General features: G+C 50.8%; 1 protein-coding gene across 1 annotated transcript; it reads left to right on the plus strand.

The window, feature by feature from the left end:
• Positions 1–5,121: 5,121 nt before the first annotated feature.
• TRIB3 (tribbles pseudokinase 3) lies at positions 5,122–17,500 on the plus strand. The gene is made up of 4 exons (XM_069495681.1): positions 5,122–5,331; positions 9,891–10,175; positions 13,248–13,540; positions 16,725–17,500. The coding sequence occupies exons 2-4, from the start codon at positions 9,891–9,893 to the stop codon at positions 17,215–17,217; spliced, it is 1,071 nt and encodes a 356-aa protein (XP_069351782.1). The 5' UTR covers positions 5,122–5,331; the 3' UTR covers positions 17,218–17,500.
• The last annotated feature ends 3,696 nt before the right edge of the window (positions 17,501–21,196 follow it).

A 21,196-nucleotide genomic window follows, 5' to 3' on the forward strand; every position in this document is an offset into this window, starting at 1 on the left:
CCTTCTACCTTGAGGAGGACGTGGGACTTCCCCAGGAACGCTCCATCAATCCCACTGGCCCCGTGGGCTTGCTGTGTGACCCTGGGCAGGTACTTCTACCCTCTGACCCCTGATTTGCTCTCTTGTAAAATGGGCATAAATCCATCCTTAGCGCACAGGGCTGTGGTGCGAGGCCCAGCCTAGGCCTGATACATGGGCCACACTCAGGAAACAGCCTGTCCCCCCTCCTCTTTCATCCTCAGCTCTCGCAGGGTGTGTGTGCTGGGGGAGGGGGCGCAGCCGCCCGGGCCCACTGGAAACAGTAACAGCTGTTGAATCCAGTAAGAGTTCCCTGTCGAGGGACACTATTATCAATCCCATTTTCTAGATAGGGACATGGGTCCCAGAGTCACTAAGCAACTTGGCCAACATCATACAACTAGTACAGGTGACACAAGGCAGGGGACAAGAGACCACAAGTGTTTTGAGTCAGACCTACTGGCTCCGAATCCCCGGCCCCTCACTCCTCACTTTTCTGAGCCCTGGTGCCCTCATCTGTCTCCAGGGATGCAAACGGCAACTTGGCGGGGAAGTTTGAGGGTGACCTGAGATGATGTAATGGACGTGCCCCCACAGGGTGATGCTCCACCATTGCTGCACATAGTATATTTTGGGAAACACTGACCTAATCCAACTCTCTCTTCCTAGTTTACATATAAGAAAACTGAGGCCCCAAAAAGGAAGGTGACCTGCCCACAATGTCACAGGGTCAGTGGCTTGGGCAGACCTGGAATCCAACCAGATGTTCCAAAGAGTCGTTTCACTTTTGTGGGGAAACGTGTCAAGATGAAAATTTCAAGGACACCGATGGTGGACTTTTAGGCACATGGCAGTGAGTAGGGACACCCGCGTGGAAAGAAGGAGCCCACACATCCTCTGTTCCCTAGGAGCACAGCCCTCCCAGGTCCTCACTCCACCCCTGGGGGTGGGAAACCAGGAGAAACTCAGCCTGCTTAGCTCAGAAACCTGGGGAGAGAGATGTTCTGAGCTTGCGGAGAAGGGAATTCATGAAAGCTCAACTCTCTCTCCAGAAAAGGGCTCATTTATGCATTTAATTTTGGGGGGTTGGTCACTATTTATTTTCTCACTTTTTAACAAATGCTCATACATAATAGCATTAGTATTCCAGGCTCTTCACAAATATTGTCATTTTCATTCTTGTGACAAACCAATAAGGTAGATACCATTATGATCCCCATTTTACCGATGAGGAAACTGAGGTACAAAGAGCTTAAGTAACTTGCCCAAAATCTGAGTGGTAAGATTTGAACCCAGGCAATGTTAACTATGACATCAGGCAGGCTTGATGCATTCCATCCTTATGACTGCAATGCGGGAAGGTATAATTAATCCCATTTTATAGATGCAGAAACTGATGCTCAAGGCTATTTGGTGTCTATGTTGGAAATCCAGCAAACTCCTGTCTACCTAGACTCGTCACCTCTTTGTCATACTCCATGGACCATGTGTCAGGAAATCTTGGTCTGGGGGTGTCCTGCTCAGTATGGCACTTGTTTTAGTCCATTTTCTGTGCTTATAACAGAATACCTGAAACTGGATGATTTGTAAAGAAAAGGAATTTATTTCTTACAGTCACAGAGGCTAAGAAGTCCAAGGTAGAGAGGGAGCACCTAGTGAGGGACTTCTTGCTGGTGGGGACCCTCTGCAGAGTCCCAAGGTGGCACACATCACATGACGAGGGGGTGGAGCTTGCTAATGTGCCAGCTCAGGTCTCGCTTCCTCTTAGAAAGCCACCAGTTCCCTCCCATGATAACCCATTAATTCACTAACCCATTAATCCATTAATCAATGAATGGATTAATCCATTCTTGAGGGCAGAGTGTCCATGAGCCAAGGTACCTCTTAAAAGCCTCACCTCTTAATGCCACATTGGGGATTACACATGAAATTTGGGGGACACATTTGAACCACAGGAGTAGCCATTTGCCTCATGTGGATATTGAGCACTTCAAGCGTGGCTGGTGTAACAGTACTGAATTTTTTATTTTATTGAATTTTAACTCTAAAACTGAACCAGGTAAGGTATTTTTTTTCTGTTAAATACAGCTCAATTGCTTTGGGAGGACTACATTTCACTTTAACTATTGGCAGTTTAGCTTCCAAGCTCATTTGTGTCCAAACTAAGCGTAAAAGGCCGGGCGCGGTGGCTCACGCCTGTAATCCTAGCACTCTGGGAGGCCGAGGCGGGTGGATTGCTCGAGGTCAGGAGTTCGAGACCAGCCTGAGCAAGAGTGAGACCCCGTCTCTACTAAAAATAGAAAGAAATTATATGGACAACTAAAATATATATATACAAAAAATTAGCCGGGCATGGTGGCACATATCTGTAGTCCCAGCCACTCGGGAGGCTGAGGCAGTAGGATCGCTTAAGCCCAGGAGTTTGAGGTTGCTGTGAGCTAGGCTGACGCCATGGCACTCACTCTAGCCCGGGCAACAGAGTGAGACTCTGTCTCAAAAAAAAAAAAAAAAAAAAAAAAAAAAAAAAACAAACTAAGCGTAAAATACACACCAGATTTTGAAAACATTAGTATGAAAAAAAATTTAATGATAACTTATAATTTTTATATTGATTATCAGTCGAGATAATATGTTGAGTATATTGGATTAAGTAGAATAGATTATTAAAATTAACTTCCTTCACCAGTTTCTTTTTACTTTTCTTCAATACATGATTAAAAAATTTTAATTACATACATGGCTCACATTATGTTTCTATCGGAAAGTCCTGGCCTAAAGAATTGGGATTTTTTTTTTTTTTTTTGGAGACAGAATTTCGCTCTGTTGCCCAGGCTAGAGTGCCGTGGCATCAGCCTAGTTCACAGCAACATCAAACTCCTGGGCTCAAGCGATCCTCCTGCCTCAGCCTCCCAAGTAGCTGGGACTACAGGCATGCGCCACCATGTCTGGCTAATTTTTTTTCTATTTATATTTTTTAGTTGTCCAGCTAATTTCTTTCTTTCTTTTCTTTTCTTTTTTTTTTTTTTTTAAGTAGAGACAGGGGTCTTGCTCTTGCTCGGGCTGGTCTTGAACTCCCGACCTTGAGCGATCCTCCTGCCTTGGCCTCCCAAAGTGCTAGAATTACAGGCGTGAGCCACCGCGCTCAGCCAAGAATTGGGATTTGACAACTGAAAATGTGACAAGGTCCCCAAATTTGGGGGCCATTCCTGTGACTATACCCACAAGTCCACGTGGGGGCTGCTGGGTTGCAAAGATTGTGACATGTCCCAGGACAGCATAGGCACTGGAGTCAGCTGTCCCAGGCTCAAATCTCAAATCTGCCTTATACAACAAGGTGAGTGGGCTTGGGTAAGTCCCTGACCTTGACTCTTCTTGCCTATAGAATCCCGTGGACTGTACCATCTCATGGTTCCTTAAATGATTCACATTCCTGCCTCAGGGCCTTTGCACATATTGTTTTCATTACCTCCCTCTCACATCTTTGCACCCCTCACCTCTTCCCTTCCTTAAGATCTTAGTTTAGACATCACCTTTCTGAGGAGCCCTACTGAAAATAGCCACCCTCAGTCATGATAGAACAAATCTATTCTATTTTCTTCAAGAAAATACATAACACAATCTATTTAAAATGATCTTGGTTTTGATTTTATTTTCTTGATAATGGTCTGTCTCTCTACTGATTTAGAAGATCTGTGAGGGCAGGCATGGGTCATTCTGGTCACTGCTGACTCCCCAGCCTTTAGATCAGGGGCTGACACAGCACAAAACAAACTTAGGAATGTGTGAGCAAAGCCGCACAGCGCTGGCTTCAGACAGTTGCTCAGGAAACAACCATGTCGCCTTTCCTTGCACCTCACAGCTGTGGAAGATTCCCACCCCCAACCCGACCTGTCTCGGTGTCCTAGTGTAGAAAATGAGTTTGTTCATCCCTCCCCAGCCGGGGACTTGCCGGGGTTAAATGAGATCCCAGAATCCCCTGGTGTGCCCCAAGGCTCTGAGACACAGGTAGGCTGGTCCCTGGGGCTCAGGAACCATAGAAACAAAGAAGACTCGCCTGCCTCCCATCCAGCCTCTGCCTAGAGGAGTTATTTTTTTGACACTGATGAGTTCAGGTTAAAAAGGATTTCCAAGGAAGGAGCTGGACCCCGGGGGCCTCCCCAGGATGTTTCACTCAACAGCAAGCCGCACCAGGGCCTCGCAGGCCTGGGCTGCAAGTCCTGTGATAGGCCCCTTTCCATCCCAAAGTCTTCATTGTTTTCACTGTATTTATTAAGCACCTAAGATGTGCCACACACCGTTCTAAGCATGTTACGTTACTAAGTTATTTAATTCTCACAACAACCTTATGGAGTACTATTATGAGCCCATTTTATGGAAAAGGAAACTAAGGCAGGATTTTAAGTAGCTTTCTTGGGGTAGCACAGAGGGTGGAGCAGAGGTGGTGGGCGCACGTAGGCAGGATGGCTCCATGGGGCTTGTTCGTAACCACTAGGCGGCACTGCCTGTTCCAATGACTGCTGCGAAGCTCAGCCGACCTCAGGTGTCCTCAGGACACCACCCTGGTTCTCTGAGCCCAGAGTCACCTCTGAAGTCTGCAGCCTCCTCCAAACTCCTGGGCTTAGCCTGGCTCTCAGCAGAACGGGGAGAACGGAGCTTACCGCCTGCTCAGCTCTCCTTAAGGTTTAAGAAAAGCAACGGTGGGAACGCGCTTTATAAACGCGGAAACACGAGGAAACAGTCACCGTTTGCTCTTTTCTCTTCAGCACCATCCTGAGAGGGAAGAACTTTCTTCCCATTTCAGAGATAGGGGACTGAGGCTCAGGGAGCGAAATGGTTTTTTCCCAGGTAATAGAAGGAGTCCGTGGCTAGTGTCTGCACTTGAACTCCGGGCGCCGGGCGGGACGGGTAGGGGTCGGGACCCGGCACCCCTAGCGGGGCGGCGAGGGAGGGTGCCGGGGGCCGGCGGGCGGGCGGATGGGAGAGGCCCGCGCCCAGCGCGCTCGGGCGGGGTCCCGGAGAGGCGGGGCGCTGGGGATGGTGCAATCCCCGGCGTGAGGACATCAGGCGGCGGCTGATTAGCTTATGTTTACATCACCCGGCCGGGAGCCCGACCGGCGCCCGGCGCCTTCCAGACACTCGCAGCGGAAGCGGTGCCGGCTCCGCACGCGTCTGCGGCTGGGGACCCGGGCCGGGGCCGGAGCTGGGTCGGATCCCGAGCTCTGCCGCAGCGGAGCGGACCCCGGTCCACCTGCGGGTGCCCCGGAGGCTCTGAGCACCGGCAGCTCCAGGGCCCACGAGGGACACCAGGGCAAGGTACCCGGCGGAGGGCCGGAGAGGGGACCTGCCCGGAGACTGGCGGGTTGGAGGGGGCGGCTGGGGTAGCGGGGGCGCCGGGGGCCTCTGAGAGTCGGCGTGTTACACACTCACAACTTTTAACATACCCGCCGTCCGGGGGGCGCCTTGGGCCGAATGTCCTCCTGGGTCTCGGGTGGCGCGTCCCCGCAGGGCGTAGGGTCCCCCGAGTGTGGCTGAGTTGGGCTGGGGTGAGGCTGCGCACCTGCGGGGCTGAAGGAGCCGGGGACTGAGGTGTCCGGCTGTCACCTGGAGAGGAGGGTGTGCCGTTGTCTGTTTTGTGTGAGTGTGGGGCAGGGGACTTGTGTGGTTAGGCGAGGGGAGGTTTGTGTGTGAGGGACTCTTGGGGGGCACTGGAGGACTGTGTATTTGTGGGGGTGGGTCTTGGGTGTCTGTGTCTCTGTGGATGGTGAGAGCCGTGCGTAGGGCTGGGCACCTGGGCGGGGGCTGACTGCGGGGGACACCGCCAGGACCAGGTTGGGGTGCCTGGGAGCGGGCCGCAGACGGAGCGCGGGGTGCGGCGCAGAGTGAGCGGGAGCGAGGACGCAGCGCGCGGGATGCGGGGCCCACAGGTGTGCACCGCCCGTGTGGCCCCGGCTTTGCGGGCTGTACCGTGCGCGTGTGTACTTTGTGCCTGGGGACGGTGTGTGCTGTACCTGCAGACTGGAGGGGCGGGGGAAGCGAGAGCCCAGGTCGGTCTCTTTGCTCTAGGGCCCAACCTCCTTCCCTTTGCCTCACCCCCGCCCGTCCCGGGGCCGCCCCTCAATTTCCGCTGATCCTTCTGACCCCAGACACTCTCCGCCCGCAGCTTCCGCTCCCACGGGAGGGGCCTGGCTGCGGAAGGCGGGGCCAGGCGAGGCGAGGTCGCCGGCTGCCCTCTGGCCAGGCATCCGGCGGGGCTTTGGAACGTGCGTGTGGCCTTGTTGGTGTCGCTGTGTGTGTGTGTGTGTGTGTGTGTGCGTGCGTGCGCAGGCGAGCGCTGGCTTGCTCGTGGAGGCGAGGTGTGTGTCACTTAATGATCACTTAATGATGTGTCTTCTCTGGGTGTGTGTGCCTCTGGCTGGCTGGCTTGGACAAAGTGTGTTTTTGAGAGGTGTGTGTAGACCTTTCCTTTCTGCCCTGTGTGTGTGTGTGTGTGTGTGTGTCTGGTGTAATCTCCCCTCCTTCCCCTGGATCCCAGCTGTGGCAGAGAACAGCAAGGGTAGATAACTCCTGGCTGCCTCCCTCCATTCTGCCGGGCAGGTTTTAGTCCTGCAGTGTGGCCTACAAAGTCCTTTGCTCTTTTGTAGACGCAATTACCCGCTGTGTCCTGTGCGGCTTATCCCAGGCCCGCCAAGCTCTGAGGATGGTTAGGGGTTAGGCAGCCTGGAGGAGTACTGGTGTGGCCCCGGCCAGAGTCTGTTGCTATGCAAGGCACACAGCATTTGCCGGGTATTATCTTGGATGATGACTTGGAACAGTCTTGATAGGTAAGGAGTGCCCTCCCTGGGGAGATTTATGAGACTCCTCACAATGGCACTTAGGCATCTTCAGCTATGCATCATAACAGTAATGCAGCAATAGTAGTGACCATTTCCCGACACCGACTCTGCAACTGGCCCACACTAAGCTCTACATGCTTTGTGTTTTCATTTCATCGTCACAAAAATACTGTGAGCTCTGCATCCTGTTCCCACTTTATGGGAACGAAGCCTCTGAAAGACTGAGGAACTTGCTCAGGACTACCCAGCCAGGAAGGCTCTGAGCCAGGATTAGAACCCAGGAATATCTGCCTGTAGCCACCCCTAATTGCTTAAGCCAGGACTACGACCTTTCACTCAACGTGGGGGCTCCTTTCCTCCCAGGGCAGTCCTTGCATTTGGGATCAGCACTATTAGAGAAGTGGGTCTCAGTTTGAAAACTGACTCTGATGTTTCCTGACTAAACCTGCCTTGGACTCTTGGAAAGGTCTTAAGGCTCAAGTCTGTCTCCCCCTGGCTCCCTCACACCTGGGCCTCCTTGGAATGGAGCCCTACTGGGTGGGCAGGTGGGTCCTGGAGAGAACCTTCCCACCCTGACATGCCATTGCCCTCTCCTCCACCCACCCCACACGCAGTCACGCAGCCTCAAGGGTGGTGGTTTCTCTGTCACGCTGAGTGAATGAATCTTGGGGCCTTTGAGAGAGCCTCTAGCCCTGCCCCACTTCTCACCTGATGTGCAAGTGAGCTGTCTTGTGGACTGACTCTGCATGTGGGCCCTGTGATTCCAGAAGCTCTTGGGCCACGAGGTGACAGTAGATAAAATTCACATTTGGAAAAAAGAAATACACTCTGTTTTGAAATACTCAAGCAATGAATGAGCGCAGAATCTTTATCTTAAGGTATTGATACTGTAAGTTCCCCTGCCTCTGCCAGATCCTTTCCCCTCCAAGAGGCCAGGAGCTACTGTGGCCAGTGTAGTCTGGGCCGTTCCAGGCCTTTTCCTTGCACATACAGATATGGAGCTATATTATTTTATAGCTGGTGAGGTTTTTCACATAAATAGGATCACTTGTGTATATCATTCAGCAGCTTGCTTTGTTTGCTTGACAATGTATCTATTCTAGAACGTATGTACACTCAGGACATACCTCATTCATTCATCATTCTCCCTCCCCACTTCCATAGATAATAGATGCCTGCACTACCACACTCCACAGATGCAAAGTCTCTCTCCCTCCCACCCACCAGCCACCAATTCCATCTCTCCACTTTACTTTTTTCTTTTCATTTAACAGTTCACTCTGGAGATCTTTCCAATTAGTACATAAAGAGTGTCCTCAGCCTTTTAAATGGCTATAAATTGTTCCATTGTGTGGATGAAGTATAATTTATTTAACCAGTCCTCTAACAATAGCCATTTGATTATTTCTATCACAAAGGCTGCAGGAATAACCTTGTACTTGCATCATTACACAACACACACACACACACACACACACATGCACTTGCGCCATGGGATAAATTCCTGGCAATGGGATTAATTGCTGAATCAAAGCTCATGCATGTTTTTCAATTTGATATTGTCAAAATGCACTCCATGAAGATTGCACCATTTATTCTGGGTGTCCTTGTGCTCAGCCAAAAACCTCATATTCTAATTCCAGGTAAGAAGAGGAGATCTGAGACTGGGGGACCGCTAGCTATCTCTGCCACATGGTGCTTGCAGAGCCCTTCACAATAGGGCCTCCAGTGACCTCACCAGCCTTATATTTTTTGAAACTTTTCACATTTGTCTGCAGATACATTCATTCCCCAACATGTTCTTGGGGGCACATGGAGCACGTTGTTTTGTCTCCTCCTTCTGCCTAGAACAGTAGTTACTAGACAGCAGCATCAACCTTCCCTAGGACCTTATAAATGCAAATTCTCGGGCCTGACTCCAGACTTTGGGTCGGCCACTCTGGGAGTAGGGCCCAGCAATGTGTGGGGTAACAAGGCTTCCAGGTGATTCCAATGCCTGCCCAAGTTTGAGGACCATTGAACCAGAATGTGACTCTCCACATCACCTGGCTAACTCTGACTGTCCTTCAGGTCTTGATATAGGGACCACCTCTTCCAAAAAGTCCTCTCTTGACCCACCAGCCTGGGAGAGAGGCCCTTCGGGTTCCCAGAGTCCCATGTTTCTAGGACTGACCACACTGGACATAATTTTATGATGACTCATTGGCTCTCCAAATGGCCTGGGAGATGCTGAGGGCAAGAACGCTAACTCATTTCTCTTCCCCGGCACCTGCCGGGGCCAGGCTCAGAGTAGCTGCCCCGTGGGTGCTAAGTGAATGAGCAAGATCGCATCCCTCTCGTATCTGTGAATGTACTAGATCCACACAGTATGAGATGGGTTGATTTTCTTTACTGTGATATTTAGGAACAAGCTGTGTTTTCAAACAGGTATTTATTTCTTTAAATGTAAATTTCTGATTAGGAAATATATTTACATGGTTCAAAATTCAAAAAGTATAAAAGTACAGGTTTCCTTTTAACCTTGTGTGTCCTTCTAGAGAGAATCTATACATACACAAGCCTATACATACACAGTATAATATATTTATATTCATATATTCTTCTTTAACACAGAGCATTGTGTACACATAATTCTGTGTTTGGCTTTTTTCTCTTGGTACCTCTGGGAGATCAGTCCACCTCAGTATATGGAGAGCTTCCTGGTCCTTCTTCAGAGCCTGATACTATTCCACTGCACGGCTGTACCATGATGTTTGATTAGCCTTCTACTGCCAGACATTAGGGATAGTCCCGTCTTTTGCTATAAGACACAAGGCTCTGATGATCAGCCTTTCACATATTTAATCTTTTTGTGAGCAGTTTAACTGGAGAATAAATTCTGAGAAGTGGGACACCAGTCAAGGGTGTGTGCTTTTGTCATTTTAACACACACTGCCAAATCACCCTCCATAAAGGGTGTGCCATGTACCCTCCCACCAGCAGGGGAAAAGAGTGGCCACCAAACAGCCCCCCTTAGTGCCTTCCTCGCCTTCTTTCTAGATGCAAGCCACCCCTCTGGCTGCTCCTGCAGACGCCCCCTCCAGGAAGAAGCGGTTGGAGTTGGATGACGACTTAGACACTGAGTGTCCCATCCGGAAACGAAGTGTGCCCCAGCCCAGGCCACCCCCCTGCCTCCTGCCCCTGAGCCCACCCCCTGCTCCAGATCGTGCACCTGCTGTGGCCACTGCCTCCCGGCTTGGGCCCTATGTCCTCCTGGAGCCCGAGGAGGGCGGGCGGGTCTACCGGGCCCTGCACTGCCCCACCGGCACTGAGTACGCCTGCAAGGTACGTGCCCACGGGCCTCTCTCCCCCAGCATCACAGGAGGCCTCGAAAGGCTCTTAGCTCCAGGAGATTGCCAGGGCGCTGGGGAGGGGGGTCCTTGTCTTCATTTATTCCTGTGTTTACTGGGGAAGCACCCAGTGGGTCCCTGGCTAGGCTGAGAGCAGAGAGGTGAACCAGATGTGTCCCAGCCCTGGGGGAGTTCACAGCTGAGGCCCTATCCTGTCATAAATGCTGTGGGGGTGGTGCGTAGGGACCTTGTGAGCACTGAGGATGCCTCTAATGTATTCGCAGGGGTGTCAGAAGAGGCTGAGTAGGAGTTAGCCAGGTAGAAGTGGAAGAAGGGAGTTGCAGACAGGGGGAACAGCTGTGCAAAGGCCTAGAGGAGTGAGCGCGTGGCGCTTCAGAGAATGAAAAAGACTTCACTATGGCCAGAGGGAGAGAGTGTGCAGAAAGGGGCAGGAGGTGAGAGCTGGCAGCAGCTGGGCACGAAAGCACTAGGAAGGAGCTTCTGCTGGGCCGTCGGGAGCCACTGTAGATGTCTGCATGTTTGCATGAGAGAAAGATGAGATGTGGTGGACATCAGAACTCCTGGGACCCAGAGGTGATGGAGCCTAACCTGCGGCCATTTTACAAAAAGGAAGACTGAGGTCAAGAGAGGGGAAGGGCCATGCATGAAGTCACATAGCATCAGGCCTGGATCCTAGGGTAGAGGCAAGGGGTAGAGAAGTCTGAGCATTCCTGGCAGAAATCAGGAAATGGGCAGGACCAAGGCCCCCGAGGGTCTGGCCATGCAGGACATTGGCAGGTCACAGTCCCCAAAAGGACAGAGATGAGAATACAAAGTCTAACAATAGGTATTTACTGTGCACCAGGTACTATGCTGATTGCTTAGTGTGCACAGTTTCTTTTAATCCTCACACAACCAATGAGATAGTTAAAATTATTGTGCCCATTCTACAGATAGAGGACACCAAGGCTCAGAGAGGGGTGGTTACTTACCTTGTCACAGAGCCAGGAGGTGTCAGAGCTGGCAAGCTGAGCCTAGAGAGTCCTATGTTCCATGTTAGAATAAATGTTTCAGACACAAGCAGGGCAGGCTGCCCTGGTAGGCAGGTGTAAGGAAGACGGGGAGACCTAGGTACACGAGGGAGGAGCAGAAGGTGGCCTGAGTCCCTCGGGAATGCACAGACAGGTAGAGGGACTTAAGCCTCCTACTGGGAGCAGCAGCAGCTGGCTCCAGCGCCTGCTGAAGGGGTACAGTGTAGGCAGGCAGGGGGAGACAGCCACACAAGGTCCAGCCGCCAGCTTCACCTGGGCTCTGGGCTGCCTGATGCTGGTCCCCAGTCCTCTAACCCAGGTGCTCCTTGGCACCCTGAACTCTGGGTCCCCTTCCTGCAGCATCACAGGTTTTTTTCCATTCCCACTGTGGAGGGGAGCCCATGCCAAGAGGAATGAGCCAAGCAGGCTCAAGGCAGAAGCGCCGTGTTGTCACAGGGACTCATTCACCAGAAACAGTTAGGGAAATCCACTGGGATGGGCTCGTCCCGTGCCAGTGTGAATTGCGGGGGCTGAACTGTCACTTCCAGTCTACCCTTGGCTTTTCTGATCAGCGTGTAGAAAGAGCAGTATCCTATCTTTGTATAGTATCACCTTATTCATTAATTCAACAAAGCTTCATCGCGCACCAGTACATGCGGTGCTCGGTGTTGTGGCTAAAAACACAGCTCTGCTCTCATCACGCTGATTTCTCCTGGGGAAGACCAGTAAACACAAGTGAATAAGGAAAACACGTGCCATGTGATCATAAGTGATATGGAGGACAAATAAAGCTGGAAACAGAGACATCAGGGGACAGGGACGGCACTGGTGCAGGTGATTTTAGCTAGGGAGGTGACCTGTGAGCAGCGACTTCATGGATGGAAGGGGCCAGCCCGCAGGTCTAGGGGAGGAGCGTCCAGGCACCACCAGGTACAGTAAGTGCAAGTGCAGAGGCAGGAATGGGCCCGCCCTCACTAAAATACAAGAAAAAAAGTAGTTTCTGTTTTGGGTTATTTCCTCCATGTCACCTCAACTGGTATTTTAAAGTTATATGCTTTAAATTTTTCTCACAGATTAAATATGTACATGGTTTTTTTGTTTTTTTTTTTCTGTGTGGCATAGTTAATATAACATGCAATGGGCTTAAAGTCAGACAAACCAAAGCGAGCATACTGGCTCTGCCACCAATTGGCTATATGGCTTCCCTTTTCTGAACCTCAGTCTTACCATCAGTAAAGTGGGACCCACCTTCAGGGCTAGGGTGAGTTTCACTGGAATGCCCACTAACCCCCAGCATGTTTCCCAACAACCTCGTCACCCTCACGGCATGTCCCTCTTCTCTGCCTCACACCATTGCAGCCACACTGATCTTTGGCTGGGTCTGCAGAACAGGTCAAGCTCTCTCTTGCCTCAGGGCCTTTGCACTGTCTGGGCCTCTCCACCCACAAAGCGGTCACTTCTGGGCCGCACTTTCTAAAACAGGTGCCTCCTTCCAAAATACTCTCCATTCCAGTATCTTTCTTGGTTCCTTTGCAAGGCATATCAGAATTTGTAAATATTTAATTTATTGGCTTGTTACACTGTCTCCCAGTGGGCACCAGGAGAGCAGGGCCCAGGGCTGCCAGTCCAGTTAGACGCTGGTGGCTGGCTCGGGTGGGCTCCCGGCCTGCTTGCGCAGTGACTGAAAGCGGGGTGGACAGCGGAGACTAGTGAATGTAGCCGTGAACATCATGTGCCTAAGGTGACTTCTGCATTATCTGCTCTTCTGGATTTCCTCCGCTTTGAGGGTTACTTTTCAGTTTGTGTGACCTGTTATTTCCATTATCTACCATTCAAGGTCATAGGGCAGTTGAGAGCACAGATGATGGAGTGCATAGGTTCAATCCCAGCTGCGTGCTTGCTGGCTGTGTGGCCTCTCGGCTTCCTTAACTGTAAACAGGGGCAGGTCACACTACTTAAAGGGCTGTCGTCAGGGCTTGCGAGGCTAGCCCAAGCTCCCCGGGGGTCCCCGTGCTCACACCATGCTCCACCCACAGGTGTACCCGGCCCGCCAGGCCCTGGCGGTGCTGGAGCCCTACGCGCGGCTGCCCCGCCACGAGCACGTGGCCCGGCCCACCGACGTGCTGGCGGGCCCCCAGCTCCTCTACACCTTTTTCGTTCGGACCCACGGGGACATGCACAGCCTGGTGCGCAGCCGCCGCCGCGTGCCCGAGCCTGAGGCCGCCGCGCTCTTCCGCCAGATGGCCGCCGCAGTGGCGCACTGTCACCAGCACGGCCTAGTCTTGCGCGACCTCAAGCTGCGTCGCTTTGTCTTCACCGACTCTGGGAGGTGAGTGTGGCCTCAGAGACCCCACCCACAGACACGCCCAAGTGTTGGGCCATGGTGGAGACCCAGGAAGGCAAAGTAACTAGGCAAGAAGTAGACAAGCCTGGCCTAACCAGCGCACACCCTCTAGTTCCCTCCGGAAAGTTGACTCAGTCCTGTTGGAAGCCCCTCGAGGTCGAGCCATAACAATCACAGTAGCTGACAGTGGCCAGGGGCATCGCTGCAGGATCAGGCTTGTCCTGGATCCTCACAAATATGAGGTACATACTATTATTTTCTCCATATGACAGATAAGGAAACTGAGGCTCAGAGAGGTCAAGTAACTTGCCCAAGATCCCACAGCTAAATAAATGGTAGAGGTCAGGATTTGAACCCAGATCTGACTCCAGAGCCTGGGTGCTAATTCACTCTGAGCTTGAGAGACAGGGGCCCACCTGGGCTTACCAGCTGACTCTAGGTGACCCAGTTTCTTCGAGCCTCAGTTTCCCCATTGGTAGGGAAAAGGGCTGGATTAAGATGGTTCCAGGATCCCAAGACCACAGCCAAACAGGGCCTGAGGTTCCCCACATGGAAACCTTTTCTGTGAAACTGAAAATTAGCACTTTTTGCTTAAAAGGTAGCCTTCCTTCTCTAGGTTGAGATGCTAAGAAAAGAAGACAAATAGGTAACTCTCCTGGGGAGAGGCAGAGGGACCCGCCTCCTGTCCCTTCCCTAGACTCCTGGGGGCCTGCACCAAGTGTCAGAGAGGGCACCCAGCAGCCAGGAACAACCGCTGGGAGCATCGGTTTCATCTCAAGACTTTTATGTGGAGGAAGGGGTGTGACCCCATTGCATTTTTTTTTAACTTTTTCTTTTGAAATAATTTCAGACTTTCAGGAAAGTTGCAAAAATAGTTCAAAGAGTTCCTATGCATCCTTCACCCACTTTCCACTAGTACTAACACCTAACATAGCCATAGTATAATTATCAAAACTAAGAAATTAACCCTGGTGTATTGACTAAACCAAGGATTTATTCAGACTTCCCTAGTTTCCCACAAATGTCCCTTTGCTCCATTTAGTTGTTATGTTGCCTTGGTTTCCTCCAATTTGAGACAGTTCCACAGTCTTTCCCTGTCGTTCATGACCTTGAGACTTTTGAAGAGTACTGGCCAGTTACTCTGTATGTCCCTCAATTCGGATTGGATTGATGTTTCCCCACGGTTAGATTGCAGTCACTTGTTTTCGGCAAGAACACCGCAGAAGTGACAGGCCTTTCCCAGCACATCGTGGTGGGAGATACATGAGTTGACAGGTCATTGTTGTGATCACTTGGTTAAGGTAGTGCCTGCCAGGTCTCCCCACTGTAAAGTTCCTAACTTACCCTTTTAATTAATAAATACCCTGGGGGAGTACTTTGAAGTTATGCATATTAATGTCCTGTGTTTTTCTCAACTTTCACCCACAAATTTTAACAGCCATCCACTTTGCCTCCAGCAGTTACTACTGTCGTGTTTGCTTAAGGCTGATTGTTCTATTTCCTTCTACATTTTATATTAAAACAAACATGCCTTTTAGTAAGAAGGAGAGTGTAAAAGTTATAATGATTTTTAAGCTAGTACATAACTTCAAACAAATTTTAAGCTTAGAGTGGATACAATTACCCCAGACCTCCTGGAGGATTGAAAAGTGCTTACTTCTCTTCTCAAGGCAATAGATTGAGAATTGGTGGTAGAAGAGGGACTGAGTCAGACAGACCTAGGTTGAAATCCTAGTTCTGCTTCTTACCTGCATTTTGGCCTTGAGCAATGGCTCCATCTGCCTGAGCCTTTGTTTCTCCATCTGTAAAATGGGCCAATAGTGTTGTCTCAGACACACATACACACACATGCAGTCGTGTGATTCACAGGATTAGTCAGCATTTGTGAAATGCCATTAGGCACCCAGACAGTGGTGCCATAAGGAAGAAGATTAATCACGGTAGTAATAGGATTATTATTCATACTATTAAAGCCATCTAGAGCACTCCATGGGAGTTGTTTAAAATAAAAGTTGCAAATGGCAGACTACACACACCTTTTTTTGCCCCAAATACCTGCTTGTTTGTGTTTTTAATTGAATTTGGTTGCCAACATTTTAAAAACTGGGTCTTTTTCATTAAAATATGATCTCTGGCTTCTCAGAGAAAAAATGGGAACATGAGGCCACCTTGGGAACTACGTGAGTGGTTCACACCACTGGCTCTGGGTGGGCGAGAGCCAGTGTTCCCAACCAGCCTGATGCCCTAGAGCTGGAAAATGGTGTCTTCTTTTCAGGTGGTGGCCAGGATGGAATGAGATGAGCCAGGGAACGAGCTTAGCCCAGGGCCAGGAATGCAGTGGATACTCAATAAATACTAGACTGTGCCAGGCACAGTGGCTCACACCTGTAATCCTAGCACTTTGGGAGGTCCAGGCAGTAGGATCACTTGAGGTCAAGAGTTCTAGACCAGCCTGGGCAATAGCAAGACCCCATCTCTACAAAAAATAAAAAAATCAGGCAGGCATGATGATGCACGCCTGTAGTCCCAGCAACTCAGGAGGCTGAGGCAGGAGGATCACTTCAGCCCAGGAGTTTGAGGTTGCAGTGAAATATGATCACACCACTGCACTCCAGCCTGGGCAACAGAGCAAGACCCTATCTCAAAAAAATAAAATAAATAAATACTACACTGCATTGATGTTAGTCGTGACCTTTTTAGGCAAGGCTTGTGCTGATATATATGTCTGACACACTTCCTGTTTCTCTCATTTTGTTACCTGCCTGGGCACTAAGTTTGCATCTGGTTTAAGAGAGCCTTTTTTTTTTTTTTTAAAGTCCCAAAGTGCTGGGATTACAGGTGTGAGCCACCACACCCAGCCTGGTTTAAGAGAGGCTCAACCCTCTCAGGTCCCTCAGTCCCCTCCCCAAGGGACTGTTGGGAAATGTGTTCCTTTCAGAGTGTTAGTTTACATTTAATTGCTCTGTGACCTTAAGGAATGACTTATGCTCTCTCAGCCTGGGCTTCCCCATCTGTCAAACAGGATCAGTCACCCAGCCTCGCAGGACTGGCTCACGTCTGTCAAATGCCAGCAGCCACTCGGGAAGTGGGTGTCATTATGGTGACAATATGGGGCAGTGGCATGGGGGTTCCAGATAGGACTTGACCCTCCATCTCTCCCCTGCCCCAGGACGAAGCTGGTGCTGGAGAACCTGGAGGACGCCTGTGTGCTGACCGGGCAGGACGACTCCCTATGGGACAAGCACGCCTGCCCGGCCTACGTGGGACCCGAGATCCTCAGCTCGCGGGCATCCTACTCGGGCAAGGCGGCTGATGTCTGGAGCCTGGGCGTGGCGCTCTTCACCATGCTGGCCGGCCACTACCCCTTCCAGGACTCAGAGCCTGCCTTGCTCTTTGGCAAGATCCGCCGAGGGGCCTTTGCCCTGCCTGAGGGCCTCTCAGCTGCTGCCCGCTGCCTGGTCCGCTGCCTCCTTCGACGGGAGCCGGCTGAGCGGCTCACAGCCACAGGCATCCTGCTCCATCCCTGGCTGCGGGAGGACCGGATCCTTTCAGCCCCATCCCGATCCCACCTCTGGGAGGCTGACCAGGTGGTCCCTGATGGACCAGGGCTGGAGGAGGCAGAGGAAGAGGAGGGAGAAAGAAAGGTAGATCTGTATGGCTAGGGCCACCTTACTAGACTCTCAGCTGCAAACAGTGGATTGTGTTTGGGGTGTGCCCAAGCTTTCTCCTGCTACTTCGAACCGAGCCAAACCTTAAGTGCCTTCTAGGAGGGAGAAAGGAAGCCTGTGCAAGTGTACTGTGTGCTCACCTGTGTCTTCTACACACATACAAGGCCTGCTTGGGCGCTTCCTGTGTGCCAAGCTCTGTGCTAGGTGCTGGGAACTCATCAGTGAGCAAAGGAGACAAAACTCCCTGCTTACAGAGCTGGCAGGCTGGCGTTCTTTTTTTTTTGAGACAGGGTCTCACTCTGTCACCCTGGCTAGAGTGAGTGCCGTGGCGTCAGCCTAGCTCACAGGCAACCTCAAACTCCTGGGCTCAAGTGATCCTCCTGTCTCAGCCTCCCGAGTAGCTGGAGCTATAGGCGTGCACCACCACACCTGGCTAATTTTTTTATTTTTTGCAGAGATGGGGTCTCGCTCTTGCTCAGGCTGGTCTTGACCCCTGACCTCAACCAATTCTCCTGCCTCAGCCTCTCAAAGTGCTAGGATTTACAGGCATGAGCTGCTGTGCCTGGCCAGGCTGGCATTTTTGAGCTGGCAACACTTTTCCATGCTCACAGGTCAGTGTCTACACTGGGCACACTTAGTACCAGTGTCAGCCACGACTCGTACTGGTGCTCAGGCATCTCTCTCTGCAGGACGTTTCCTTTCAAAAACAACACAGCTGCCTTTATATCTTGCTCCTTTTCAGAGAAAGGGAGGTTTCCCTGTGCCAAAGGCTCCAGGCCTCTCCCCTGCAACTCAGGACTCCAGAGCCTGGGCTGTGCTGGGAACTGTGCTCCCAGCAGCTCTGTCCTCTCGATCAAGAGATTTTCCTTCCAGGCCCAAGCCAAGGGTTCGGGCCGGAAGAACAAGAATCTAAACTATAAGGCTGGTTCTTGTCTAACTCAAGGAATGATTTGGAATTCGGGTCCAGGCCTGTTGACCTTGGTGGCCCCTGACCTGAGCACCAAGGTTGGGGGACAAGATTAGGCAGGGTCTGTCCCGTGGCCACCTGGAAAGTCCCAGGCCCTGTTCTGTGGGTGCATTTGGGTCCAGATCAATGCTATGGGTTTTGGATACCGTGAATATATATATTTTTACCTGTGCCTAATAAAGGAGAGTTATGAAATAGTTTTATTTTTCCAGATTTCGTCTATCCTCTCCTACTATCTCTTACCAGCTTTCCTTGCCTTCAAAACTGTCCCGATGGTGAAAGGCCAGAGGCCTTGTGTCCCAACCTCAGCTGAGTGGTCTGTGAGAACAGACAGATTCCCTGCAGCCCAGAGGGTCTTTCCACATTCTGTTTCTTCTGGAGGCGGTGGCTCTTCGTTGGGATACTTTTCTGAGTCATGGTGGCTTAAATAAGAAGGAAATAGGTTTCACACAAAGCAAGAAGTCAACAGATGGTGTGGGCTTTAGTTCATTCATCCCTCAGGGCTGTTTTCAGGGACAAGGCTCATCAGGCTCCTTCTGTCTCTTTGCTCTGTTGTCCCTGGAGATTGCTGGCACAATGGCTACAGCAGTCCCAGATGTCACAGTAGAGAGGTCCATGACCAGAGGAAGCACTTGACACCTCTGCATAGTCCCTTCCAGGCACATGACTAGTGTGGCATTGTAGTAGGCGAGAACTTGGAGTCAGACTGCCTGGAATTAAATCTTGGCTCCATCACTCACTAGCTGTTTGACCCTTGGCAAGTTTCAGAACTACTCCATGCCTCAGATTCTTCCTCTGTAAAATGGGGGATAATAATAGTATCCCACTCATGAAAACTGAATCAGTTGTTTTATGTGAAGCATTTGAAAAAGCAGTACCCAACAGGAGCCCACAATGAGAGTTAATTGTTGTTCCCATAGCTCTTCCTCGGGATGGGGGATGCTTTCCCAGAAGCACGGCTCATAGACTTTGCCACGCATCTCATTGGCCAGATCGGGTCACATGCCCTCACCTGACCAATCACCAGCCAGGAAAATGCGTTCCCATTAATCACGGTGGTCCTCCAGCTGCAGGCGCGGGCGGCCTCGCTGAAGGAAGTTCGTACTTCGTGCAGGACGGGGAGTGAGACCCGAACAACATCAAGTTGTGAGAGGGAGGGGATGGTGGGAAAACGAACGTGGAGAAGAAGGGAGGTGGCCTGGCCAACAGCCTGCCCACTGCGCAGCTGCAAGTCAGGCCGTGCTGGATCGTCTGGCACCAGGCCGCGTCCAGCTGACTGCCCGTGCAGAGCTCGCCCAGACTAGAAGAATTGCCCAGCTCACCCACAACGTCATGAGTTAAATAGAATCGTTCTTGTTTTAAGCCACTAAATTTTGGGGTGTTTTGTTATACAGCAAAAGCTCACTGATACAGACAGGGATGAGTCGGCCTCATCTCTGTGCACCTGGCATTGCCCAGGGCTGCCTCGGGACAGGTACTGTGCCAACCCTTCACCACGTTACACAGAGGGGCTCATTTACTCCTCACAACAACCCAGTGAAGTTGATGCTCTTGTCATTTTACAAATAAGAAAAATAAGGTTTCGAGAGAGCAGAAGACTCATCCAAGACCTCACAGAGAAAAAGACTTACCTGGTTTTGCCTTGAAGCAGGAAATTTTGACAAGGCTGCTCAGATGCAGCCGCATGAAAACTGCCCATAAAAATAGTGTAAAATCCACTCTTTTCTTATCAAGTAATGGGTGTGGTCATACCCCCTGGCCCTAATTAGCAAGGACTTTGGTGTTCCACTGGTGTTCATTTAATCATCACTGTATAAGAGTTTTACAATATCAAATGTAATGCATGTATGTTACTGAAAGGGAGGGACTGTTAGACATTTAGCTGAGGATTTTCCCTGCCACTGGGAGCTAAACACAAAAGATCCTGTTGTGGCCTGCCCGGTTATCCGTTCACTTTGCAATTCAACAATGATTGCTGAGTGCCTGCTATAGGCTCAGCACCATGCAAGACAGATGTGGTCCCTGCCCTCAAGGATTCAGTCTAATAGCAGAGACAGATGTTAAACAGATAACTACACAAATGGTTAGTTCTTTGTGGCAAAGACAGGCATCCAAACATTTCAGATGCTCCCCTACATTTTCCAGCCCTGCTTCCAGTCACATGACTGGTTCTGACCAATGGTGTGTATGGAAGTGATGGGCAGGGGCTGGGGTCACTTCTTGTATGGAAGTTTCTAGCATCCAGAGGGGTCACTTCTGGGCTGAAGCAATTGAGAGCTGGTGGGCCTCCAACCCTCTCTTCCCCTGCCACACCTATCCTGAGGCCACCAGTTCCCTTGGCCACAAGATGGAGGAGGATCACCGGATTCATACTGGATTTCACTGAGCAAGAAATAAAGCTTCTTGTGTTAAGTCTTTGAGATTCGAAGTTGGTCTGGTAGGCAGTTAGTGGTAATTACTATGGCTAAGGAACATTTGCCACAAGTGAAAGGAGGAAAAATACTTTCCAGTAGTAACCAGGCTGTGTCAGTCTGCTATATGGCAACCCCCCAAGCTTGGTGGTTTATGCTTCTCTGGGTTAGCAATTTGGGCTGGTCTCAGCGGGGTCACTCATGCGGCTGCCTTGGCTGGATGGGCTTCTCCCTGTTCCACGTGGCCTCATCCTCCCACAGGCTCAGCCCCCCTCCTGCCTGTGACGGTCTTGGGGTTTCAAAAGGCAACAAGAGAAGACAAGTCCCAATGTGCAAGCTGTGCTTGTGTCACATTCGCAAAGGTCCCAATGGCCAAAACAGGTCACATAGCCCAATTCAGGAAGCTGGAAAATAGATTCTCTCTCTTGATGGGAGGAGCTCAAAATCATTTGGGGCCTTTTTTTTTTCTCGCTATACAGTGGCCCTTCCTTACCAGTGGTGGATATAGTCCAAACCCCCTAGTGGATGCCTGAAACTAAGGGTAGTACCAAATCCTATACGCACCCATGTTTTTTCCTATACATTCATACCTGTG

This window comes from Eulemur rufifrons, chromosome 20 (genome assembly GCF_041146395.1).
Source record: "Eulemur rufifrons isolate Redbay chromosome 20, OSU_ERuf_1, whole genome shotgun sequence".
NCBI classification, from domain to species: domain Eukaryota; kingdom Metazoa; phylum Chordata; class Mammalia; order Primates; family Lemuridae; genus Eulemur; species Eulemur rufifrons.